This window comes from Anguilla anguilla, chromosome 18 (assembly GCF_013347855.1).
Source record: "Anguilla anguilla isolate fAngAng1 chromosome 18, fAngAng1.pri, whole genome shotgun sequence".
NCBI classification, from domain to species: Eukaryota; Metazoa; Chordata; class Actinopteri; order Anguilliformes; family Anguillidae; genus Anguilla; species Anguilla anguilla.
Window position 1 is genome coordinate 25,593,960 of NC_049218.1, and position 27,289 is coordinate 25,621,248.

A 27,289-nucleotide genomic window follows, 5' to 3' on the forward strand; every position below is an offset into this window, starting at 1 on the left:
CCTGTCCCACAAAAGAGCGGGAAATGCCGTCACTAGCAGAATTCAGCTCAAACCCAGGACTGCGCACTCTCATTCAGAACCAGAGAGCAAGCGTCCTTTCAGCGGGAGAGAGGCCTGGAAGATGTGTCTCGTTTGGGCCAGTGTTTTCTGATGAGCACGGCGAGGGGGGGAGGGGGATGAGGAGGGGGGGGGGGGGGGGGGTCTTGTTTTAACCTGTTATTTGAAGATGTAGAGCGATACCCCCGTACAAAAGCAGGAGACGGTAAACAGCACAAGTGCTGCTTGTCCTGAAAGCTTTCACACACACACTCCTTACACAGAAGGGAATTAAGTGGAATTTAACGAGCGGCCTTGTCACCGGCAATTATGCGAAGACGGCGTTCCCTTTGCAGGAGGAGGCATGGGAATTTATCTCAAACAATCCGCCCCCCCCCCCCAGAAAAAAAAAAAACGGCAGGAGAGGCATTTTTCCCCCCCACAAACACAGTGTCATAGTTACAGCGGCAAAGTACACTGAGGAGGGGCGGGAGGGGGGAGGGGGGGACTAACAAATTCAGCAAAAACTATGGGCACAACATGTCCTCTCAACTCTTAAAAAGTTTAATTGTCTGTTAAAACTTTAAATGGTTATAACTGCATTACACATATATATATATATATATATATATATATATTTAGTCCAAAGTATGAACTATATTGCACTGTATGTATTACATTACAAAAACGACTTGTGTCATAACAAAAAATACAGAATAAGGACATAAGTTGTTCCATTTAAGGTGCCGCAGGAAATGTGGATTTCGTTGGGAGCCTCATCGTCACACTGGGGGAGAAAAAGTCTGATTTGAAAAATGCTTGAAAGACAAAGAGACGGAAATGTAAAAAAAAAGTATTAAGGCAATAGTGCTTTACAGTGTTTTATTTAAAGGAAAAGTACAACCGTGGAACAGTATCAGTGTCGGCTCAGAATTATTACGTGACCCGCACCTAAATACGGTTGAGAAAGTGAAGCCCTCATTGGTCAGTCCCCTCCTGAAGCACGCTCTGGGCACCAATCAGAGAAAAGCGCATTCATGCTGCATGCCAACTTCAAAGGTTCTGAGAAGGTTTACATTCTGGACCTTTTTTCAACTTAACACAAATGAAGAGGATAAATGCAGAATGTTTTTAATTATATCACATCAGTTCCTTAATTACCCCCCCAAACCCCCATCTTACAGCAAACATACGTACAGCAACATGTGTGGATAGCAACGAGTGCTCGATTTGCCAGTGCATTATAGAAGCATTTTGGGAGTAACATACAGAACACGACAGACAAAGAAACAGCACTTATTGAGCACATTCTTTTTGTAGAGAACAGGGTCAGTAAAAAAATCCCACTTTTGGTCTATTTTTTTTTTTTTAAGAAGCTAAATTTGTACATTCATGACTTTTTTTTGGTTGTGTACACAAGAGCTGATCACTAGCTGTGGATGTCACAACAAAGTTGATCCATTTGTAAGAACTCTGCAGTTCAGTGTAGTCAAAGCAAAATAATATTGAAGATACAGTTCAGTGAAAATGTGGATAGTGTGAGCATCTGTGTGTGCGCGTATCTGTGTGTGTGTGTGTGTGTGCGCGCGTGTGTGTGCATGCGGGAGGTTATTGTGCGTGTGCGCGTGCGCGTGGAAAGTCAGAAATGGCTCAAGCCCTTTTACAGGACAGGCACATGTCAGCACATGGTGAATAGTACAATGTTAGTCACATGACTCTTTGTGGATGCTGGTAAAATGGTGGAGAGGTAACTGTGGGCCATGACATTCAGAATAAACATGTGACTCTTGCTTTAGCCAATCACTGTGGCACATACACAAAACGGTTCACTAAACAGAAACGGATAAACAATTATGAGTAAAAACAACAGTTATTTGTATAAATAATATGGATTTTTTTGACATTTATGAGCCAGATATTTGTAATAAAAGCAAAACTACACATTGTGGTGTGATTGCATATAAACCAGGAAGGCTTACTTGCAGTATAATTCTTTGGCTAGAGATTTTAATGTGTATAATTCATAATTCATAACACTCCTTCATAACTATTTTGTTTCTCTCTACCTTAAACAGACTTAGCATCTGTGTACCAAATTTTTCTGTTTCCTTGTGTGGTTGGCGAGTGGGTGTGGTCATTCAAGTGAAGATACAGCACAACTGACCTAGTGTTTCATTTTAAATTACATTGTTTATAAAGGTGTAATGCACAAAACCTTTTGATAATACAGAAAGAAAAAAACTTTCCCATGAAAAAAATTAAAACCAAACAAAAAGGCAATTAATATTCATAACACCAAATCCTGAAAAATCTAATTAGGGAATGAAATCTATTTGGAATCTACTTTCTAGATTTCAACAAACTTAATGGCAATGCATGGTACATTTAATCACCTGTTGCTGATAGTGTTTATATGCAGCAGCAAAAAATGGTATTCATGGTTGTTGAACTAATGGAAGGTTGTGTGGAGATACAGTGAGACAAATTATGAGACATTTCTGGATACGGGACCATAAGGAGCAACAGGTGGCGGTTCAGTGTTGGGCACAAACCCTTCCCGCCGTGCTACGACCTCAAGGGTGTAATCACCACAGTTACCTCAGAGATAGCCCTGCTTCACTGCGTCGAATTTGCACCATCTTCTTTACAGCTCGTCTGGAGTGTCCTTAGCAACAAGCGTCAGGCTGCTAAAGACCTCCGGTAAACAAACAGCTGCTTGGCCGTTAACCTCAAAGCATCAGGGACATATCTCCGGTATTTTTTTTTAAATTATTGTTTGCAGGTATTTAGTATCATATTCTTTTTGGTTTCTCCACATAAACTTTCCTCAAAAACGTGAATATTGTGGTATAATATTTCCCGGTCCACAGTAATAGGCCTACATCATAGGCATTACATTACATAGGCAAACCACCTTTGACAAAGTAGCTTTCACTGTATTTCCTGATAAACATAAAGATTCAGTAGATCATATGTTTTAGGCGTTATATGCTGCTTAGCAGACTGCTGCTTTGACAAACCACATTCTGTTAGTTTTTATGCATTTATACTGTTTTTAAAAAGCAGCACACAGCCATAGTAGAGGAGAGTTACAATCAAGAAATATTAAATTATTTCATTTGGCACTTTTTAATCTGAAATAAGAAAACTTTCTTTCTATTCTGTCTTTTAAAAATTTTTTATAACTGCACATTACATACATTTGTCCACATCCTTTTATGCATATCATATGTTTCCAGATATACTGGTGAAATTAAATAATGTATTTACAAAAAAAAAAAAAAAAAAAAGATGAGTTGTTAGTGTAAACTACGTCAGTATTCGTAGGGTTACCGTTAGGGAGCTGTGATTTTGTTTACAAAGGTTTCCGTCCGCTTCAAACTATTCACACGTACACACGCACAAATGCACGCATGCACACACAATGAAGCACATAGGTACGCAGGAAGACACATGGATGTGCACGTGTGCAAAAAAAAAGGCATGCACATACACTGAACAGCACATGCACACATTCACGCATATGAGCAGATACAATCATGCACGCAAAATACAGTGTACTCATCTCTTTTTTTTTTCCCTCTCTGAAACTGATCCAAAAGCCATCTTCATTATTTACCATTACTCCTCATTAGGGTGGGCACGCATCGTCAAGAACACAGTGGTGCGCTTTTCAAGTTTGAAAATAAAGAACGGAGCCACAGTTTAAGCCGGCTTCGAAAAGAAACTCAAGAGTGGCAAGACTCCAAAGAGACAATATTTCATGGTCAATACCTTTAAAACAAAATAAAAATAAAAACAGGAAAAAATATGCACATACACATATGTGTATATATATATATATATATATATATATATATATATATATATATATATATAATTATGCAATACTCATCATTCAAAATGTGCAGTGTAGGAGTTAAGCCCTTTTACTCAAACACTCCTTCTCTGACCTGCATTCTTTTTTTTACGGGGATTTATTCATGGATCAGTTTGGCATTACTCAAGATCAATTGGCAGAGTAGAAGGACATAATTAGGGTTATTATTGCATTTGTACAAACAAAGCAAGCTGACATATAATTGGATTTCTAACAGTATAAACACACGTAGAGTGCAGCATATTTAGTGCGGACCATCTGTGACAATCAAGCACGTTTTTTTTTTGTTGTTTTTTTCCACGGTTAACGAAGGACTGCCCTTTTGCAGTACAGCTGGAAATACGCAGTTTTTTTTCCCTCTTGTTTTCTATATTGACCGTGCAATTATACCTCTGCACGACACAAACAATGTGAGAAAACGCTTTTTCAGACATGGCTGCCTTTGACTTTCATGTTTTTTTTTTTAAATTTGGAATAGATTTGACTAGAATAAAAAAAAAAGAATAAATACTCGTTTAACCAGAGACAGAAGACTCTGTGATTATTTCGTGCTAATAACCGATAAATTAAGCATCTTGATTGTCACAAATGTCAACATCGGCATCTGTTGCCTTCGCCTGTTCTTCGAATTTCCGTACAACAGTCATGTACACAGCACAACAAAAATAACAACAACAACAACGTACCGATATGCATAGTCAACTGCATATGAAGGAGAAAACATATTTGCAGTAAAAACTGAACATTCACATGAATATTAAACCCTTTCTTCTCTCGTGGAAGACCTCCGACCTCGGCAAATCTGATATGCATTGGGGAAATTCTTTAAATAATAAACCGAGAAGTTTAAACGGCTAGACCTGCCAAACACACCAGACTTAATTGTTCAAAAGCTCTCATACTCAGAACTAAGAATGTGAACAGTAAATTGCCTAGTACTGTACAGACTTTCATACTGGCAATTTGGCAATTTCACTCAGTCAAGCAGTATAATTTCACATCCTGGGTCAGCGCCGGGCCAGAGAAAACACAGCTTTTGCATCGGTTTCAACAGAAATAAATCTGATGATGGTGGTAATTGGATATTCCAGGTTCTTACTGGAAATGATCCTCTTAGCGTGGAAACAACCACGCTTCCTAAAGGCTTCGGAGATGGGAAACGTGGGGTCCTGCTCGAAAACTTTCCTAATCCTATCTGTACCTGCGATGTGAAAGCAGTCACATGACCCAGTACTCCATAACTCCAGTCGTGGAGTACTGGGAGAATTTACACTGTGCTAAGGAAAGGTGCTAGGAAAGGTGGATAAAAGTACAGAAAGAGATGATCTCTCACACAGTTGGGTGAAGAATAACAATGAGGATTTTGGATATGAAACCAAAAGCATTTCGGCAAGATGCCTTCGTCAGGGGTGACATGGACCATTTGTAAAATGAAAGGAGACTTTCTGGATTCATAACCTTCAAAGTATATTTTCTAAAAAGGTATCCTGTTGGATCATGGTCTGTAACATCTTTAAAAATTGGCTGTTTAAAACATTTTCCTAATTTTATTGTTTGGATAAAAGAAGTAGCTTACTTCTATGTGTGAGCCGGATGAAAGCATCTTTCCAAAACACGTAGGTTATCATCACAACCTACATTCTTATTCTTCACCTATGTGTGCAAGAAACCTACTTTTCATATATTTTCACCCCCTTCTGTTCCTGCTCATGCTCTAGACTCAAAATAAGAGCTGAAATTAAAGGTGATATTTTTACCCTGAAATAAGACGACAACCCTGTAACAGCTAATGACTGTTTCCAAAAAATCACACAAGAAAATCACAAAATAATATCATCCTAAATAATGCAGTGTAAATGTAACAAAGATAGCTAATAGCAGGGGTTAGTAAGTGTGTGTACAGGTTCGAGGCCAGGTGACCATTCCCCATTCACTTTCAGGGGTGAGGGGGTGGGACGGGTTTCTGGAAAATGCATTGTGAAGCACCATGTGACAACCTGACAATAGGGGGCATTATACAAAATAAGGATATAAGCCAAACTTTGCATTTATAAATGGAAAAGTAAAAATAAATGTACACCTCTCCAACAACTCAAACATTTTGCGCATAACAGATACTGAAAATGTCTGCAATCAAAGCAGACACGCATACTGTCTGCAATATATCCACAGACCGTCTGTAATCATATCAGGAGGCTGTCTGTAGTCTGTAAAATGTGTGTGTTTTTTCATACTGCCATTTAAGTGACATGCGGCACAGAATGGGTGTGAATGAATCCAGCATGCTAAATCTAAAAGCTAATCACGATGGGAGGACAGCTCATCCATTCTTACAGTATTTAACACACGGCCTGCTATTTGATCCTGCTGGCTCAACACTTATGGGCAGCACATACTACCACTGCTCAATGTAGACCGATCTATAAACTGATTTCTATTGTGACTGGTAATGCTATATACAGTAACAACATAAATGGCGGTTAAAACCAACAGAATGAATTCTTTGCGTAACCATTAAGAACACTGCTGTTCAACAGTAACATTTCTTCCATCGAAAGGTAGTCATATCTTCAAAATAAAATTATTAGAGTAAACATATCCGTCAGCCTGTAAGTTTGAAAGTAAGTACCTATTTTTTTCTTTCAGTTTTTTTCTGCAATTATTATATTAACATCCATTTCAGAAAATGTCAGATGCTTATGTACCCTCTTGTCTCTTTGATTTATCTATAAGCAAGACCCCAAAAATATACAAAAGATGACTTGTAAAATTACAAACTCAATCTAAAATCTGTTTAACCAGTAAAGTTTACCATATCTTAAAGTCAAGAATCGGAATCATATCAGAAAACTGAATTTCTGAAATAAAAATAATTAAAAAAACAAATAAAACAAATTGAAATAAAAATACCAATATTTAGCTTTCTCTATTGCATTTTGTACCATGTCATTCTAGTACACAAATGTTTAGCTACTGTTTGTCAGTTTCCTCAATTTTACATTAAAATGTATACAGGCATTCTGAAAGGGTTGGTATTTTTAAAATATGCCCTGCCTCAAAATTACTCAAGGAAAACTAAAAGGTTAGACCAGACTGGACCCAGAATTCCTTAAAAGCCAGGTGAAAGCATACTCATGACCACTGATGACTTTTCACCCCCAAGCCCATACAGACCCAATGGCATTCGTCAACAGTAAACCAGAGCAGATCTCCTTTGCCTGCATACTATAGTGTACCTGTGTGCAGGATAAGGAAGGTTTACTTGAGTACACAGCAAGGTGTCACTGACAGTTTGCCACGGTCCCTTAGTGTGAACCAACCAAACCAAACAAGTGTGTAAAATAAAAATAAAAATAAATTGTTACTAACTCTCCCAAGATGTCATGTAACACTTTCAAACCAAACACATATGTATATGTTTCAGAAGTAAACATTATTTTAAAAGCTGTATTTAAAAAGTAAACATTTGAATTGTACCACTGTGCTGTTTTACAGCACTCATCGTTATAGCGGGATTTACCACGGCTTCGCCAAGCAGTCTCCAAGATGCCCAGACCACTGCAATATCTCTCCTGGGCCCTGTCCAGAACAGTTCACTTGCCTACTATTGAGTATAAAAGTTGAGTACACTGGATGAAAAAGTAGGCAAAATTTTCTCCAAATGTAGTGTACTTAAAATCCCCTGATGATATATTAATTTCCGGGATTTTGCTGAGTTTATTTTGGAGAACACTTTTCAGGAAATAAACCATATTTTTTAGGAGGATGTCCCATAGAGATAAAGAGGCGGAACCATCTTCAGGTCCCATCAATCAGAGAGGAAGAGGCGGGGCCTATATACTACAAGGGCGGGATGTCTAACGATACTTCCGCTGTACTGCTGGAATACAGTACGGAGGATATTTTTCGCACATTGCCCATCGCATCCTAAAAAATATGCACTAAACAATAGGCGGTATGTTTAGTAGACAGCACATATTTTGAGGACACAGTAGTTAGGAGGCTGTTTCGGACACGGCCCAGGTGTCACCGCAAGTGTACTCTCCCGGTGGGTGGAGCCTAGAGGCACAGGGGAATGTGATTGGATGGGAAGAGCCGTAAAGGGTTTGTGCAATAGCGGCCAGGCATACACAAGCAGAGGCTACACTCACCCAACTGTGTAACAAAGCCTGACTGCGGAAATTTACAATGGCGTTTAACAAAAACCAGCACTTGAATACCCAGCAAACATATCAGCGAAACAGGACCTAATATTCCTAGTGTGACTGTGATGTGATGTGGCGCACACACACACACACACACACACACACACACACACACACCCGCGCGGGCACACACACACACACACACACACACACACACACACACACACAATCCCTCCACCAGCTGCCGGGGCTTATGTTGATGTTTAAACAGCCTTTATCACATTAGCACATGTGTGTGGCAGTGGCATTTCAAAGGCCTCATTTTAGTATGGAAATTTCCAAGTGTGGGGGAAGAAAGGGGAAAACCTGCGCCTGAAGTCAAATTATTCTTCAACTCATTTCCTTTTGTGCACTTAATCGCACGCAACAATTAAAAAGGTGGGGTGACAGCCAGAAATGGGTGGGGTAACAGCCAGAAAGGGGTGGAGTAACAGACAGAAATGGGTGGAGTAACAGCCGAAAGCAGGTGGAGACCGGGTGCGAAAAACTTGGCAATATGGGCATCCCCAACACACATCCCTACAGTTCTGAGGAATGACTGGATTTTAAAGACTGGATTGTTTTTCACCCACTTATTGATGGCAAATGATTAACACAACGGTTTTTTATAGAAGACTCACAGGTGGAGCACGGCTGAATCGTAGCGATTTGTAGCGGGGTACTGCAATTAGCTGTGCTTTTCATCTGCTAATCCGCTAACGCGTTCAGAACACGACGGGGTTCCAGTGACTTCTGCGCTGGGGATAGGAAAAAATGGCGTCGGTGTACTACCCCACCTCCATCCTCTAACGGGATCTGAGCTGGGCTGACTGAGACTCGCCGCTGTACCGTTTCACAGCTCCACAGGCCTACAGTCGGCAGTTGTGCCTTTCACCAAATTCAGCGACTCGTTCAGTGGTCTCATTTCCCGCCTTTTAGTCGGTTACCCACAATGCAGCCAAAGGGGTCAGAGGGAAGGGTCCACCGTGACCCATTTGAGAGCGGGGCTCCCGGCCCGGGCCCGCTACTTCTTGGAGAACTTTCCGGCTTTCTTCTTGGGCTCGTAGGGCTTCCTCAGGATGCTGGGCGTCTCCTCCATCACTCGGACCAGAAGGTCGTCGATGTAGTCCTCCAGCTCCCTTATATGGGCGTCCTTCTTCTTCACCACTTCCTTCTGCTTGATGAGCTCCTGCACCACCTCCTTGAAGGACAGGCTGCTGTAGGAGGCCACGTCGGCCACGCCCACCTGCTGCGCTTCCTGTCGGACACAAGCCACACCCACGCCATCGTGTCAGCTCGCTCTGTCCAAACTCTGTCATGCCTAAAGTCCCTCCCCAGCAGCAGCCAGCCAGAGAATACATGCGGTTACAATAGCACCTCAGTATCCTTAACGGCTTCCATTCAGCTGAGTTCAATCACCTTTAAAAGTGCTCCATCTCAACAAAAATGTTTTAAATGTAATTTAAAAAACTGAACTGATACCAAATTATTGAGATGAAAATGACCCCAAATTTCAAGACACCCATACGTTTCCCAGAAATGAAACTGAAATGAAATGTTTCCCACATGATTCATACATATTTTTTCCCCACATAACTTGTCACTGTGTTTTTCACCTTGTCATTTCGCAATAATGTGGCTTCTTTAGCAGTATGTGTGGAATCAGTAAGAAAAACCATGACTAGTGTCAGCAGAAGGTATGTGTGGTGTAGGTCTGTTGAGGAAGTGTGTATGAATGTTTTAAGCTACACACTATTTTCATCAAGTAATGTTTTTCGTTTTCTCTCCTCAAATAGCATATATCCGATATATCTGCGTAATGTGAAAATAGAACACGTATATTTTTCACACCATCACCGAAACCCCTAAATGCACAGAACGTTGAGTGCCTCGAATCAGCACTAGGATTATTAATATTAGGGCTGGTACAAACAACGGCAAAAGAATCAGCGGCATAAATTATCCAAACTCAAGTGGATAATGATTATGACGACATGCACCGGTACACTGAAAGCGAAAGTAAAATATAAAGCAGTACCTGCAGCTACAAGGTAAACACCACCAACGTTCCGCAGCTGCCCAGGTCTGCTCGTACGGAGCGATCGTCGAGCGGAGCGCCTTGCTCTTTCATGGACTTTTTTAGACTAATTAGAGGTGTCGGCACACTGTTTTATGTGTTAATGATCTAATTACCGCTGGATATGTTTGCATGTTAGTCCTCTGGAATCATTGGCCGCCCTTTGCGGGACCCCGATGACATCCTCGGTAATTAGTTTTGTTTTGATCAAAACGCTTTTCCGCAGGTTTGTCAAAACGTTGAAAATGCTTGATCTTTTTCTTCGGCGGCGTCTAATGCTTTTAATTACCCCCCGGCGAAGACGACGCGCGGCTTCGTTGGCAGTCCGCTATTTACGGCGATGAGAATTTCACAGAGCGACGGTGTTTACGCTAAAAGAAAACAGGTATTTATCACTACGAACGTGAAACGGAACATTAAATAATTCCCCGTGAAATGAGTGCGAACAAAAATATTCAGAATCAAGTATTTAAAAGATGCTAACATTACATATACAAGATTACAAAAAGTAAACATTCGACATATTGTTAATATTACTTAAATACCTGATATATAAGAATATACTAGTAGCAACTTATTGCTAATTCTCTGAGCCATTCATAAAGCTGGCTTGACTGTATGCATTTCTAGACTATTAGCAAGAATGGCATGTATGCTACAACAGGTGGGGATATAAAAGTGCAGCTCTTTCATACTCATCTGCGTAACAAACATTCACTCACTCATTTTACTGGATGGAGGGATTTAGGGAGGCATAAGCGTCAGATTCAGGTTCCTGACTCCTGCTGCTCATAATGCGTTCAATTAGGGATTAATATTTTCGGCATTCGAAATCAAATTTTAATAACACGATGAATAAACGTTCTGCGCAAAAAAGTGCATATAAACGTAGCGCATTTTTCTCTCTCTCCACTCGGGAAAAACGAGGGGGGGATTGGGCAACCATTTCGGTCTTTCCCAGGGGAAAAGATGAGTCCACTTTTCCTTACAAAACTGATTAAAAAAAGGAAGAAAACAAAACAAAAAGTGCGTTAGCGATAGCGAGGGGCAGCTGGCGGCGGTGCTCCACCTGAAGGGAGCCGTGGTGCGGTCATAATGAAGGCCGAGAGGACCTCTTATCCACTTTAATGAGAGGGCACAGCTACTGCCAGCTGCCCCAGCCCACCCCCCCCCCCCAAAAAAAGACCTCCGCTTATCAGCCCCGTTCCTACCCACCCTGCTCCACTGCCGTTCACCTTGGACAGTAGGTGAAGGTTGACATCAGCGCTTTCGATTTATCAGCAGAGCGTAATCTTTGCTATGCAGAATCGCTAAACGGAAAAACAAAACAAAGCATAAACAGGTGACGGCTCCGCGTAACACGGCTCCACTTCGGGGAGGTTTGCGGTATCTCATGAGAACCCGTTTGAGCCGCCGGGGTCATGGAGGGCAGGGTGCGGCCGGAGCCGCCCGGAGGGTTCCGCGGCGAGGCCTGGGCTCGCGGCGGTCGATGTGGCGGTGCCCCAGCGTGCCCTCGCCCGGCTCGGCCCAAACGCGGGTGAGGTAAAGCGGCGCGGGGCCGGATCCGCGTGCGCCAGTCCGCGGCTAACGCTAACCCGCGGCTACTGCTCCACAGAAAACGAAGCGCTTTCCCCAGTTCAGCAGAGCTGGGCCAAAGTCTCCAGCCCCAAGACCATGAAGTAAGAATAATTTAAAATGATGACAAAAAAAAAAAAAAACTTTGTGAAGGATACACACACACACACGTTCGCGCACTTTAATTTACCGCGCGTACGAAGAGGCATCTGGATGCATGACCATGAACCAGTGCAGAGTTGGCGATTATTATTATCGTGATTATTATTATTATTTTTCTTCTGCAGTCGAGGTCCGTGCAACAGTAATACAGTCGGAGCGGGAGGGCTGGTCAGATAAGAGGAGGCACTTGGCATCTCCACTTGTCTCATTACCCGCTCTAATGAGGAACTTTGCTCTGGGAACATTAGACCGGCTCTGTTCACATCTCTCTCCCTCGGCCCCCGTCTGCCGCTTAATTAGAGCCTCAGAACCGCGCGGTCGCGGCGGCTTTTCCTTCGGGGGGCCCGGCCGCCGCTACCCCGCGCGGCGGGAACAGATGTCAGGGCGCGGACGCGGCGAGCGCACCGCCGTGACCCGTCGGGCCGCCCGACAGGCGGGGAAAAAGGGAAAAAAAAAAACGCCATTATCGTCTCCGTCGCTTTAATCAGGGCCTCCATCTCGGCTCTTAGTGCGATCGGGCGGGAACGGTAATTAACTTGAACTTAAACTAACAGCGGAAAAAAGAAACACCTTCGGCAAAGCTCTCTTTCTGAAACATTAAAGACTGGTAATGTTCTGACATAATGAAGGTGGAAAAAAAATTCATTTTTGTACTTTTAAAACCTTAAGTAAGGCAATTTACACGTTACATTTCTTTGGCTCGCTCCAATTATTACACAAGTACAATATAATAAATCCTGTGACCTGGAAGGACCAGACTAATAACTTCACACAGTCTACAATTATGAGCAGATCAGGAATGATGGCCATTGTTTTCAGCTGTTAATTAGATAAATGGCACTCTTATAACAGGGTGTCAAAGATGATATGACTGCAGAAATCTCCGCAATGATTGGGATGTCTAACGAGACCGAGAAATTGCCCAATTAAAAGTTGGTGGTGTTTTCGAGAAGCTTTCTGCCTCGTTTCAAAGATTAAAAAAGGCCTCTTTCGGCAAACTTTTTTGTGGATGTAAAAAGGCATTTCGTTGCATCAGTCAAAACACATTTAATTAGCGCTATGTGTTTACTTGGGCTATTTTTTTGACAGCGCTGCGCAAAATAAATAATTATTTTACATTGTGCTGTTTGCTTTCGTAAATAGCATTTAGATGGTTAAGCATCTCACAGTCAAATATCCTCTCTTCAAAAAGATCTCTTACACACACAAAACCCTTAACAGAAGCCTTTCATCTTGACTGTGTACATCCTCAATTACTTTAGTTACCAACACAGTCAAAAAATTCTAAAGCTTCCGTTGTTTTCAGGAAAATCAATGTGGAAATCTGAAACTAACCAGTGATTTTACTGGAGCCCTTTAAATATTTTCAATCTGAACTCTAATACTGCTTCTGTCACGACACAGGAAGCCTTTACTCCCATAAATCACTACTTATGGAAAGTGCTCTGTGATCATTTATTCTACTGTAACAAATGTAATTTGAACGTTTGATTTTCAAAAATAAAATTATTAAATTAATTGTCTGTCATTAAGGCAAAAATTTAAGGATTTGACCATAGAGCCCTTCCTTGAGAAGTATCATGACCTTGAGTGTGTTTTCAAGGTCAAGGCGCGGTCATCGTCGAGCAGCCTTACGTTTGTGCGGCTCTGGCCCTCCTCCCGGTGCGGGGACGTGTGTCGCACCCCGCTGACATCCTCCTTGCTTGCGGGCTTTCGCAAATTACCGCTAAAAGGTGAAAAAAAAGTACCAGTCACAAGCCAAGATGTAGAAATCTCACACTGTACCTAAACACCCATTACGGATCACACGACAGGAGGAAAGATTTGATGTCACATAGAATAGAGGGAAAAGCTTATTTTCAGACAGAGATGGACAATGGATTCCATTTTTAAAGGGACTAATCAATCGGTATGTTGCTCTTGGTAAAATAAAATAAAATAATTATAATAATAATAATACTTTTGTTTTCAAAAATGAATAAAACAAGCTCAGACTTTATTGTTATTTTAAATTTTACTATGTATGTCTTTACATAACATTTCTTTTGCAGTTATTTGGAGCATATCACCACCAGAAACATCCCAAAATTATATTTTTGGTTGTGGCAATAATGTCCCTTTTCTTATCAAATATGTTAAAGATTGTTTTAATTGTTTTAATAACGGCCACCATAAGGTTTGAGCACCTTGTGTAAATAACTGAACATAGTTTCAATGTCCCCAAAACGATAATTAAATTACTTGTCACATTCAGTGAGAACGGCATAGTTTGGGTTTGTAGTCTGGGCTGAAGGGGTTGGTGATATACAGTACCTAAGTCTGCCGTCTGAGTTCAAGGAAGTGATGTAGCTGAGTTTGCAGTTTGGTCTGAAGGGGATTGTGATGTATCAAAGTTTGTAATTTGGGTTGAAGGGGTTGGTGATATACCTGAGTTTGTAGTTTGGGTTGAAGGGGTTGGTGATATACCTGAGTTTGTAGTTTGGGTTGAAGGGGTTGGTGATATACCTGAGTTTGTAGTTTGGGTAGAAGGGCTTGGTGATATACCTGAGTTTGTGGTTTGGGTAGAAGGGGTTGGTGATATACCTGAGTTTGTAGTTTGGGTTGAAGGGGTTGGTGTCGGTCGCTCCCTCGCTACTGAACGGGTTTGGAGAGCGCAGGTCCCCCGAGCTTCCAGAGCGGTTCCCGTTGCTGATCTTCTTCCCGTCCTTCTTCCCGGTCACGCGCTCCAGCAGGCTGACCTTCTCCTTCTTCTCCTTCTTCTCGGGGCGCTCCCAGGCCAGGGGCGGCTCGGCGTGGAAGGGATTGCGGTTCCGCGGCATGGTGGCGTACTTCTGCGGCAGGGCGTCGCTGACGTCGGCGAACGGGTCGCCTGGGGCCTCGCCGCGGTCCTCGCACCCCGGGCCCGGGACCTCGCTCTGGGACCTTCGGTGAGGGGACGGGGCGTTACCTGAGAGGAGAGAGGAACGAAGCTCCTTTAAGGCTCCAGCTGCATGGCTCCCGGCTCATGGGCCACTTCATCAGCTTCCTGCTCTAAGGATTTCCTCCATGTCACTTCCTTCCTCCTTTTCCTAAAAACCTACCTCCATAAATCCTGTTTCCTGGAGTCCAACCTATCCTCCTGTTTCAGCTTTCCACATACTAGTGGTCATGTAAATACATGTGACTTGGGAATCATTGCAACGCAGCCAAATCTACTAGGACACAATAATAATATTGGGCCCATATCTTTATTGCCTGATGGCTTAAAACAAGCTTATGGGTATTTGCAAGTATGTTAGGATTACGTCTTATGCATTTGATGCACCGCTGATGCAGTTGATGAAGTCACAAAATCATAATCAAAAAGTAGCCTAATCACAGTACACTGAAGTAACAATAAAATAATTTAAAAAATCAAGCATTTAAAAAAATATATTTTGTTCTACAAATAATTTTTTTTTAAATAATTGAATGTCTGTGCTCATCAACGTCTTCTACAGCATGTATGTGGAAGCCTGGATGGCATTCGCATTCGTGCCGTAATCGAAAACAGAGGTATCAGCATTTGCATGAGTCAATGTAGCCAGCCAAACATCACTTATTCATATCAGCCCCGTAGCTTCCATATCGATCAGCTCTGAAATCTGCTTACTGGTATGAGACGAGTTAAACAGAATGAGCAATGCTCCTCCTGTGTGTGCTGATGTACTGATGCAGATCGGTGCCAGTGACAGAACTTCAGCTGCCTCACGTTGCACTGATATGAAGCCAGATCCTTACTGTCTGACTTTCCATAGAGCTACAGGACTGCAACCACCGATGTGTGTGTGTGTATGTGTGTGTGTGTGTGTGTGTGAGTTTCAGTGTGTGTGTGTGTGTGTGTGTGTATGTGTGAATTTGTGTGTGTGTGTGTGTGTGTGTGTGTGTGTGTGTGTGAGTTTGAGTTTGTGTGTGTGTGTGTTTGAGTGTGTGTGTGTTTAACAATAAATGTTCCTGCTGACATGACTGTGACAGAGAATTTAGGTCACAGCAGCCTAATACTGATACAGAAATGAAATTCCTCAGTGTATTAATTTTGGTTTCAAAGACCTATTTATTCAAGGATTTCTGTGAATTTAAAGACCCAGAGCAGGGGGGTGGGGGTCACGTGATCATACCAGCATAACACAATATGAGCGCTGCGAGAGCCTTATTCTACGATTTCAAAGAGTCTCAACAATTACTATAAAAAACATTATCAATTATTCCAAAAATGCTCAGCCACAAATCCCTGTCTGTATAATGATGGAGTCACTCACCTCCTATGTCATACCTGGAGCAGTATTCTATTAAACAGTCAGTACTGCTATTTTGCAGGTTTCTCATTTTAATTATGGTTTACACAAGCAGTGAAATAATAAATGTGAAAATAAGCCACACCTGTATGAGACATGAGACCACCCCTCTATCTGAGTTTGGGAATGAGTAAAAGATGGAACCCCCCCCACCCCCCGCCCTTCCAACTGGTTTCCCTTGACAATCTGATGATGGTCTGTTAATAAATATATTCCTCGGGTCCTCATCTCTCAAAGTTGTAAGTTGAGGACCCAAATAAAGCAAGCTACAGATTGCCCCTGTGACGCATGTTGAGAAGGTTGGCCAGGGAGGTTCTGCCAGCCAAATCATCATCGACAGAACATCACTCTGAGGCTGCTGGTCACAGTGCGTGATGCACAGGCCAGGCGTGAGTTCGGGCCAGAGGGAATGCTCTGGCTTGGGCTGTGGTTTAGTATTCATACGGAAATTAATTAGGAAAAATTAATTCATCCCATTTTTTTAAAAATGTCCAGTACACCACGGACGTTATCTGGACGTAATTTCACATTTGGTGAAGGATCTCAGAGGACGGTAAGTTAGCCTCTGGAAAAATGAAACAGTGGGTTTGGGTGACCAGGCCTGCAGAGATGACATCATCATGAAGAAGCTAGGCAAAGACGGTGATGTAAACGCACATGACGCTAAGGCTCTTTCAAAGGCAAACCCATTCTTATAGGGAAAAGCATTCAGAACAAAGAGCAATTTCACATTTGTTGTTTTATGCTGTAAACGCGTCAGCAGGGACGGGCGTCTCACCGCTCTCCTCGATGGAGTTCATGGAGTCCAGCTTGGGCCGGGCGTGGGGGCCGACGAGGTCGGACATGGAGTGGGCGGCGGAGAGCTTCTGGGGGGCAAGCAGCGGCCGCCCGGCCTTGGGCTTGAGCGGGCGGCCCTCGGGCGGGGCCGCGGGCAGGCCGTCGGCCTCGCAGACCGCCGAGCGGGGCAGGATGGCGGAGGACGCGTCGGAGAACGGCCCGTCGTGCTTGCGCCCCTTCACCTTGTCCTTGAGCCGGGAGAAGGGGGAGCGCGGCTTGTCCCGCGCCGACAGGTCGAACATGCTGGCCGTCATGTTGTTCCTCACAAATTGGACGCCCACCTGAATCTCACCACGCACCTTCTTCTTCTTCCCTGGCCGGGACTCCAGAGCGTACCAGCTGGGAGAACACACACACGCACACACACAAACACACACACACACACACGCACACACACACACACACGCACACACACACACACGCACACACACAAACACACACACACGCACACACACGCACACACACGCACACACACGCACACACACGCACACACACGCACACACACACACACACGCACACACACACACACACGCACACACACACACACACGCACACACACAAACACACACACACGCACACACACACACACACACGCGCACACACACGACGGGGAGAGAGAGAGAGCGGAAGAGCATTAGAGCAGGAACGAAACACAGGAGAGCTCAAGGAGAACGAGCACCAACACCCGAGACCATGGGGAGAACGGAGTGCAGCACAGTGGGTAAGGAACTGGACTTGTAACCGAAAGGTCGCAGGTTCGATTCCCGGGTAGGACACTGCCGTTTTACCCTTGAGCAAGGTACTTAACCGAAATTGCTTCAGTATATATCCAGCTGTATAAATGGATACAATGTAAAATGCTATGTAAAAAAGTTGTGTAAGTCGCTCTGGATAAGAGCGCCTGCTAAATGCCTGTAATGTAATGTAATGTAAAGAACAGCATAAGGACATGACCTCACTCAACCTGTGGCAGGTCCTTCAGAGACGGAGCGACTCGCCGATGATGAAGAAAACGATTTGTCGCCACATTTAAAAACGTGAATTTTAAAAAACGTGAGTTGTTCAGAAACGAGCCACAGCCCTCACTGCATCCCGTCGCTAACCTGACTTCACCCGTTCCCTCACACTGCTTTATCACCTTCAGCTGGAATAGTTACTATTAGGATATACATCCTTTAAGGGTTGCATGACACTTTAAAACTACAGCTTCCCTTTTTGTTTATAGCCTCAATTCCAGCATAATGTTCTCATTTCTTATCCTCACAACCATGTTATAAACGATCTGCCATGTGTCTTCAGCGCTGCCATTAAACATTCCGATTTCGTGACCTCAATAGTTAGGGTCTGTATGTATATTCTTTGTAGAAATATTGGAGGCGCGTGCGGGGCTATTTGCATTAGTGTTTCATGTTTGAGGTGGATTTGCAGATACGGGGCTGTGTACCGGGAGACATTTGCATTTAAATGCCTTTGACCCTGGAGTTAATGCCGTACCCTCACCCCCAAATCCATTTATTTTCTATGGTCAATCACATCCCCCCTTTTGTTAAACTGAATATGATATGAGGACTGGAATGATAAAGGCTAGCCCGTTCTCGAAAGGGGGGAGATTAAACACTTCTAATGACAGACGGCCGGCGCAGGTACGGGACTGGGGTACGGGGTTCGTACAGCCAGGCTTTAGGGAGGCCCTTATCCCAAACCAGGCCCAGCGCGCTGCAGTACACCAATGATCTGACGATGGGGAGGAAGCCTCTGGAGAGATGGAGCACTCTTCCCAACAGAACTCTCTCACTGGACAGCTGCTCAGCAGCGTTTGGGTGACCGGGCCTACGGAGATGACATCATCACGCGGATCGCTGCCAATCCAATCAAACGCTAGTTAAAGGTTGCTTAGCATGGAGGGCGATGTAAACACACATCACGCTCAGCATCTTTCAAAGGCGAAAACTATTCTCATAGTTGGAGACCTGAGGAAAAAGCAGATCTAGCTGTCCAACATTCCAATTACCTGAATCAATAAATGCATTATTAATTCACAGTGCATAAGCTTGTGGTGTGACCATTCAGAACGAGACTGTTGAAAGTCACCATCCTGAACTTCCCCTAAGAGGCCGTCATATTTAGGGATCGATTTACTTCCATTAATGTTAATGGGATGCGTCGCTGTGAGCGATATCCAACATTGACAAAACGGCTCATTCCATCCCAGTAAAATGCACTGCCGCTATTCACAAAGCACAGGAAGCGCTCCAGCCGTCTGAATCAGCCCTGATCCATTCCTCTCGACCTGCCCTGCGTGTGCACACGCGTGCGGGTTCAAGAATGTACGATCGAGTGCACGCCTTTCAACGCCCACCGCTACAGTCAGGTGCGTCTCAACGCTCGCGCCGCGGATCCACGGAGTTCACAGACTGACACGTTTCACCGGAATATTCCGCCAGCCGTTTCCCGGCGCTGGACCGGAGAGAGAGAACACTCCGGAAAACAAAAGCCCCACGTACCTCGCCGGCCCGCCCCCCCCCCCCATGCAACAAAAACATATCAACTGCATTATTTACAGCCGAAAAGGAGGCAGAGCTTGTGCAAACACGCTGGAGAGGGGCGTTATACACGCCCCACCCCGCCCCCCCCCATCCCCCCCGCCCGTGACCCGGCCAGCGCACTTACCAGGGATTCTGGCTGATCCCCTGTATAATATGCACACTCAGGCCGGCGGTGGGGTTCAGATGGAGCCGCCCGCCCGGCGCTCTGACCTGAGATTGGGGTGTCCCGCCAGACGTGCGCACCGCGCTCCTAACTTGTTTGCCAAACTTGCCATAAATTAAACATGAGGCCAGACCGGGCCGGCCGGCCCGCCGGCTGGCTGACTGGCTGACTGGCTGGCTGGCTGACTGGCTGGCCACGGCCGTCTGCTTCAGAGGGGCCGGCTGAGAAGGAGGCCGTACAGCTGGAGGCCCCACCCCCCCCCGTCTCCCAGCCGACGGAACGCTGCGGCGTCCACCGCTTCCTGCCCGTAGAATGCGTTTGGTCTCACACCGGAGTCACGTTAAAGCTAAAGGAGATACATCTGTCTCTGTAAGGGCTCCTTAAACTATCTATCAATCAATCAATCAATCAATCAATCAATCAATTTTATTTGTATAGCGCTTTAGACAAAGGAGCTTTGTCACAAAGCAGCTTTACAGAGAACCGGCCCCCAAAGAGTAAGGGCAACAGTGGCAAGGAAAAACTCCCCGACTGATAACAGGAAGAAACCTTGAGCAGAACCAGACTCAGAGGGGGAACCCATCTGCCTGAGACCATGAGAAACGCGCAAACACTCGCAGATTTTCAATCTATTTATTATAGGTACGTCATTACTTGATCTCATTTTGAAATTTATTTTATCTTTCATTTCCTTCACTTTTTAATCAATTTTGTTTACATAATTTTACATTTATTTTAATCACTTTTACCATCGTATATTTGACCTCTTTAAATGTAGTTTTTAAACTTTATTTCTACACCAATGCCTTTTCATTGTGTCTGTCGTTCTGTGCCTTTTAAGATATTATTAATATTATTTTCAGTTGCTGGGTAAAGCAGGGTCCTTTCATTGCATTTTTGTTCAGGTAAAGTACACGCCACTACGACCCACAGCATCTCACATTAACATCACACACTTATATTAAAGGAATGAGGAAACAAATGAGAAGGAACTGCAGCTGAAGTGTGAATTGAGCTTAAAATTGTGCGATACTCTTGTGTACTTGTGCTGCATAAATGACAGTAATGGCTGGTGGGTGCCAGCCAAATGAGTGTTAAAAACAGTAAAGAGAAGGTGAAGCGTCATGGCACACTAGAAAAGTGCTTTAAAAAAAGATCTTTTTTATGCATTTATTTTCTGTCGCGTTGTTCTCATGCACTCCGACACAGGCCTCAGCCAGTCACAGCTCTGCTCCTCTTCAGCAGTGGGACTGCGGCTCAGAGCAGCCGGGGACTGGGTTAGCGTTAGCATTAACAGTGGGATAATGGGTCAGCGTTAGCAGTGGGGTAGTGGGATAGTGGGTGAGGGTTAGCTTTAGCAGTGGGGTAGTGAGTTTGGGTTAGGGTTAGCATTAGCGTTAGCAGAGGGATTGTGAGTTAGTGTTAGCAGTGGGGTAGTGGGATAGTGGGTGTGGGTTAGCTTTAGCAGTGGCGTAGTGGGTTTGGGTTAGGGTTAGCATTAGCGTTAGCAGAGGGATTGTGAGTTAGCTTTAGCAGTGGGACTGTGGCTCTCAGAGCAGAGGGAGAATGACAGCGCTAAGCCCAGAAGCACAAACAAACACAGCGAGTGAGACGACCGCAGACGGGCTGGCTAGCAGGCCCGAGGTACGCCAAAAATTCCAGCGTAGAGGAAATGAAGCAATAAACCAGGCTGATGGGCACCCCGCTGCATATGGGACATCCAAAGCCAGCTAAATCAAAAGAGACAGCACATTTTCAGAAGAGAGCACAACTGCCCCTATACCTGCCGAAGCAATGACCCACATTTGGGGTGGGGGGGGGGGGGAATCTAATGGTTAAGGAAGGGGTTTTAATTTCCAGGTGGAAGACAGCCATTGTGCCCTCAAGCATCAGAGATGATACTTACATCGCTTCAGTAAATAACCAGCTGTTAAATGGACACTGTAAAAAGTCACTCTGGATAAGAGCGTCTGCTACATGACCGCAATGTGTGCTTAAGTGCAGTAGGCGTTTATACACCACCAGGGAGAAATGTACACTCACTTTGCATTTAACGACACTCATGTATTTGCATTGTAACCAGATCATTACACAGGCCTTCTTCACATTAAACAAATATTTTCTCATAAATATAACATTTGGCTTAGTCACACATTACAGTCCACCGCAGATTTGTTGTCACCCCAGCCAACGAATGGAAACAAGGGACAGCGAGCGGCTGTTCTCTGATGGAGGGCTGGAAGGGAACAGCGAGGGGCTGTTCTCTGATGGTGGGTAAAAGCAAGTGGCTGTTCTCTGATGGAGGGGGGGAAAGCGAGTGGCTGTTCTCTGATGGAGCTCATGATAGATCATGAGACAGTGAGTCAGGAACAGGACAGTGAGTCAGGAGCAGTGTCCAGGCCGTGCTTTCCTTCTCCAAATCCAGCTCTGCGCTAGTGGCTAACGGGACAGGGGAGTGTCCCGGCTGCACCCCCCGCCTCCCCAGCCGGTTGTGCTACCTGCCTGGGGCTGTACAGGCGCGACAGGTTAGAGCAGAGCTGTTAGTGGACCGTGCCCAAAACTTGCTCCCTTCATTCCCCATGTCACACTGTGCCGTGATAATTTCAGACAGACACTCGAGTGCGGGACTTGTTTCTAATTCTAATCCAGAAACTACTTTTGGATTCTTCTCTCTTTTTCCGCACCAGGTCTCGCAGAGCGCTGTGGTGATTTTTCTGCCACAGAATGGACTGTACCATCACACGCCGGCGTCACCACAATCACAAAATGTATCCATCTAAGTACAACAATTTACCCACAATGAGCCGAATGGCCTGTTCATGCCATGAAACCTACGTATCTTAAGTAGCCTACAACCTGTAAACATAAGTCAAATGAACTAATCTAGCCACATTAATATGACAGGTCACAGACAAGCCCAGTGTCAATGTGAGATACCTAACATGTCTGTTAAAAAAATAGTCGCCAGTCATTCCACGGTGGCCCCTAACCACTAAAATCTGACATATCAATTTTCAATTTTATCTATTAGAAAATTCTATCAATTTCCTGTTGTACTGAAATCAAATTCCAAGCAAAAAAAAAAAAGTACAAACACAATAAACAGTAAAAAGATCAATTTCTTCTAGGCCTAAATGACGGCTGAAAAAAAAGAACACCTGGCCTCTTAATTGTTTGTAGGTTTTATCATGAAAAGTGATATCCGAGACACACTGGCATGTCTAAGTTCTTAAATGAAGGAATGTTTAACATTCTTTCGCCAGTCAGCCAATGAATGTGTTAACAGGAAGACCACAGAATAAATCTGAGACAGTTTTTTCAAAATTGTTCTGACAAGACCAGTTTACCCACTACAAGTCTGCAGTCAGGTCCTGATAAGGAACTACAATCTGAACTCAAAACATGGCTACTGAAATCCTATACAGTTCTTAGTAAGTATAAGATGTCAATATTCGCATTGCTATTGATTTTGTCTACAAAATAAGCACAGGAATAAAACCATATTCTCAATATTACAAACATAAAATGCATTAATGAAAATAAAATACATGTTTATATGCTGCACACATTCCAGGGCTTCTCAGAGAGAAGCCCTCAATCTTTTAGTATTTAGCATGTAATTATGAAAATGCACATGTCAATCATCTAAATTTGAGGAAATCATGAGTGATTATAAGACCCCACTTCAAACAAACTGAGCGTTGCTGTGTGTTGCATCATAGCGTGCATTTATTTACCATGAAGATCTACTCCTACTGCTCTTATTCATTCCCACAGTGCAGAGAGGAAAATCTCATTCTGTCCACCACATACAGTACTTCAGCTCAGCTCACTTTAGCCCTATTGCCTTTTCACTGAAAATGACTGAGGCTCCTACTTGCCGCATGTAATACTGTTAGATTGGCGGCTTTAGCCTTCTCGACTTAAGAATTCAAAGCAGACTCCTAACACACACATAACCACCTGCAGACTAAACACAGCAAAGACCACACGCACCCATTGTAATGTCTAGTCTACAGTGTGTGGGGGATGTTAAAAGTTAAACTAAATCAAAAAAGGCGGCAATTTTTAGGTGATGGCACAAAGGCCCACTACACCTGCCTGAATGATTATCCACATTTAGTGAGTTTAATTATGGCAGGTGCCTATACACCACTGGGGAGAATTTGGGGGGGGGGGGGGGGTGTAACTAATTATGCATTTCTAGCTGTATGCGTCAATGTGCACATCAATGGCCCTATATCAGACAGAGCTGAGGGTCCACTGAGCCTTCCATAATAGAACATGGTGAGCATAACATCACCAGCATTGGCTCCGCAAACAGCAAACTGCATCAGCAGTCTGTGATGTGCCAGAGAAAGCTCATAAGCCCACCACTCAGGACCACAAGCGCAGGTTTAAAGGAAAAGGGCTGGAGCCAATGGATCGAGCAGAGAGCACAGTGACACCAGGATACCAGCCCAGTGCCAACAGGGCATCCAACACAGAGGAACAGAAGATTACTGCTGCCATAACCGCTACAGCAGGGCTGCTACCATGACAGGCTTACCACAGTCACCACTGATGGTGGGAGTTACTGTAAATTGTGACAGGCTCACTGGATGATGTCACTGTGGGCTGTGCTGGGAACAGTGACTGAGGCACCATGCATAATGAAAGCTGTATCAGTGAGTGGTTCTGCTGGATTGTAAGAGAGTCACTGTGGACAGTGACAGTTATCACGGATGATGACAGCTTTTACAATGGATGCTTATAGTGGATTGTGAGAGCTACTGTGGATGGTTTTTAGTGGTTTCATATCTCAACTCCAAAATCAAAGCCCCCCTCTGAGGTACCAAAACTCCTTACCTCTATTATTATGAATATGTATGCACATTTCAGCATCTCCAATTCTGATTTTTATGATACCTAACACTGACCTTATCACATCTTATCATTGCGTTAAAATTCGTAAGAGAGCACTTACTCAGTTTTCTTTCGCTCCTTGTTGTCAAAGATTTCGTTGAGGTTGATGGTTCTCTGGCCCAGGAACTTATCCATGCCCACCAGGGACCTGTGCATCACTGTCAGACACAGCTCGTACACCTCTGGGTTCCCCTCCAGAAGCAGACCGGGGAGCTCGAAAGAGGCCTCCTCTCTCCAGGCGGGGTTGAGTGTTTTCTCAGCCACCGAAGTGGAGTACTTCTCTTTTCCCAGCTGGATGATGGTGTAGGCATCATTGGTGCCATTTTTACCTTTTGGTTGTAAGTCTTTGGCCTGGAGAACTGTGGCTTGCACATGCGTGGGGAACCATTTTTGAGACTGTTCTGCAAGTAACATGTTTACCTCACTTCCTAAATCTGCCAATCAATTTTCTATCTATAGGAAACAAATCACTTATATATTAGGGAGCATGACGTTACATGCATGACACGTATGTCTTACTCGCGTACGCCATTGTCTCCATCCAAAATCAAACCATAAGAAATGCAGGAATATAAACCACGTAGGTTACCAACCTTAACAATGGTTATATTTAAACTAGCTAGCTAACAAGGTACTGTTACGTGTAATATGGGTAATTTTAGCTACTGAATATGACAGCCAACCTGTTTTTATGGATTTACAGAAATGTCAAACAATAACATAGCTACATACAAAAAACAAAATTGAATTTTAAAAATAGTTCTGTCACACCACAGGGTTTTCCACCTCCGGCCCATCCCCATTTAACGATGTAACCGTTCGTGATTCTGCTGGTCATCTAAAAAGAAATCGAAAAGACATTTTAGCTAGCTTGCTATATTATTTCTTTGCTAACTATACCACTCTACCAACCACGTTATAGTGTTGACATGTCGTAATTTGTTTAATTTCACTACATATCCCGTACATGTGCCGATAAGAACAAGGTCCACAGTACCCTCCAGCTCCCTTGCGTACAGGTCAACATTCGGTAAACTACCTGACAACTAGTCACCTAGCTACAATTTAGCTAGCTATCTAGCCAGCACTGTGCAAAAAATAAGCCAGATTCCAGTCGATTCCATTACCTGCAAATCATTCTCCCCGGTCAATATGCGAGGAAGGGATCTCTTTATTTCAACATAGCTGTGTACCACTGTGTCTCAATAGCCATCTCTCAGAGAAATTATTTTATTTTGGACATCATTTGTGTACACTGTGAAATGCCACACAACAGCCGCACTTCCTACTTCTCCATGTTGATTCTGATGAAGTCATCGGTGAAAGTTCGCACCCCTTGGTTACCCTGGAAACAGAGGGATTCAGGAAGTAGGTTATTTTTTGTCTTTGCAACTGCAGTGCTTTATGGTTCTGTCCGTACGGGCTGTAACAAGTCAGTTAACTTGCTAAACTGGCTGTTTTTAATGAGATGTGGGCGATTAAAATATCGAGCCAACGTTTATGCTAGCTACCTAGCCAGGCACAGCTACAGAAGTAGACGTAATTATGTTGCTAAGTATTATTTTGGCCTAATTAGCTTGCTACTACTAGCTAGTGAAACTTGACAGAACATGAAGTTAATGACTGATGCAGTTACTCCTTTTTCTCTTTACGAATATGTATCTTGCAAGTTAGTTTTAATTTATTTTTGCAACTAACTAGCTGACTAACTACCGTTTGGTATTCTGTAACATAAAGCAGCTATATGCTAATCTAGCTGTCAGTCAGTGATTAGGCTGTTTAACATGCTTAGGTATCTTTTCTGTGGCTGGTGACGTTAAGGTCACGGACACACTGGCAGTACATTCATAGTGCCACAAACATGAATTGTATGGCTATGCAAATGTCTTGCTGAAGCCAGGTTGTCTGTTTTGAATATAGCTCATGATTTCCTCCAATTTTCTCACAGTTCATAGTCTCTCTCTCTCTTGCTCACATACGCACATACATCATTCAGTTAGCTTTATTATTATGCTAAAATATTTGAATTGGCAAGTAAAAAAAATAATACAAAACTAAGTCAGCGTACTCATTTTTTTTTTTTTTTTTAATTACTAATTATAATTGAGAAACAACATGGACACAAACGTGCACTTTTCATTATGCTTGACATGCATTCATGGATGTGTAGATTATTGATGTATAGATTGCGCTGTTTATTTTACAGAATGCTTATACAGCACATATTTATAGACCTGGATTCTAATTTAATTATCCACTGTATGTGCTGACAGTGTTTCAGAGAATGGTCCTTTTAGAATAAAACGAAAGGGACAAGAGAAGCTTTTCAGTGTGAGCTGTCGTGTGATTTCATATTTATTTATTTTTTGTTTTATTGTTTATGTCTTTTTGAATTAGGCACACTTTCAATGGACATTTTTTAAATTTCTCCTTTATTTTACCAGGAGAGTCCCAGTGACATGTCTATCTCTTATACAAGGGAGCCCCGGCCAGGAGAAGCAACAGGCTGATATTACAACATAAAATACAATCCAAAACCACAGACCCAAAATATTACACATTTTACATTCATGCGAGTAACCTTTTGCTATGCGCTCATATGATTTCAGTT

General features: G+C 43.5%; 1 protein-coding gene across 1 annotated transcript; it reads right to left on the reverse strand.

The window, feature by feature from the left end:
* Nucleotides 1-903: 903 nt before the first annotated feature.
* On the reverse strand, nucleotides 904-25,979 carry LOC118218046 (rab11 family-interacting protein 2). The gene is made up of 6 exons (XM_035400416.1): nucleotides 25,806-25,979; nucleotides 24,740-25,516; nucleotides 17,006-17,403; nucleotides 14,498-14,861; nucleotides 13,550-13,640; nucleotides 904-9,358 (listed from the first exon to the last, which is right to left on the reverse strand). Exons 2-6 carry the CDS (start codon nucleotides 25,090-25,092, stop codon nucleotides 9,125-9,127), a joined length of 1,440 nt encoding a protein of 479 aa, XP_035256307.1. The 5' UTR covers nucleotides 25,093-25,516; nucleotides 25,806-25,979; the 3' UTR covers nucleotides 904-9,124.
* Between the last annotated feature and the right edge of the window lie 1,310 nt (nucleotides 25,980-27,289).

Excerpts from the sequence above, each read along its gene's own strand:
- LOC118218046 (XM_035400416.1), bottom strand. The coding sequence starts at position 25,092 with ATGTTACTTGCAGAACAGTCTCAAAAATGGTTCCCCACGCATGTGCAA. Across the intron at positions 14,862-17,005 it reads GAACTCCATCGAGGAGAGCG|GTAACGCCCCGTCCCCTCAC; the intron begins GTGAGACGCCCG and ends CTCTCCTCTCAG. Across the intron at positions 9,359-13,549 it reads AGGGCCAGAGCCGCACAAAC|GAAGCGCAGCAGGTGGGCGT; the intron begins GTAAGGCTGCTC and ends TGTGTCCGACAG.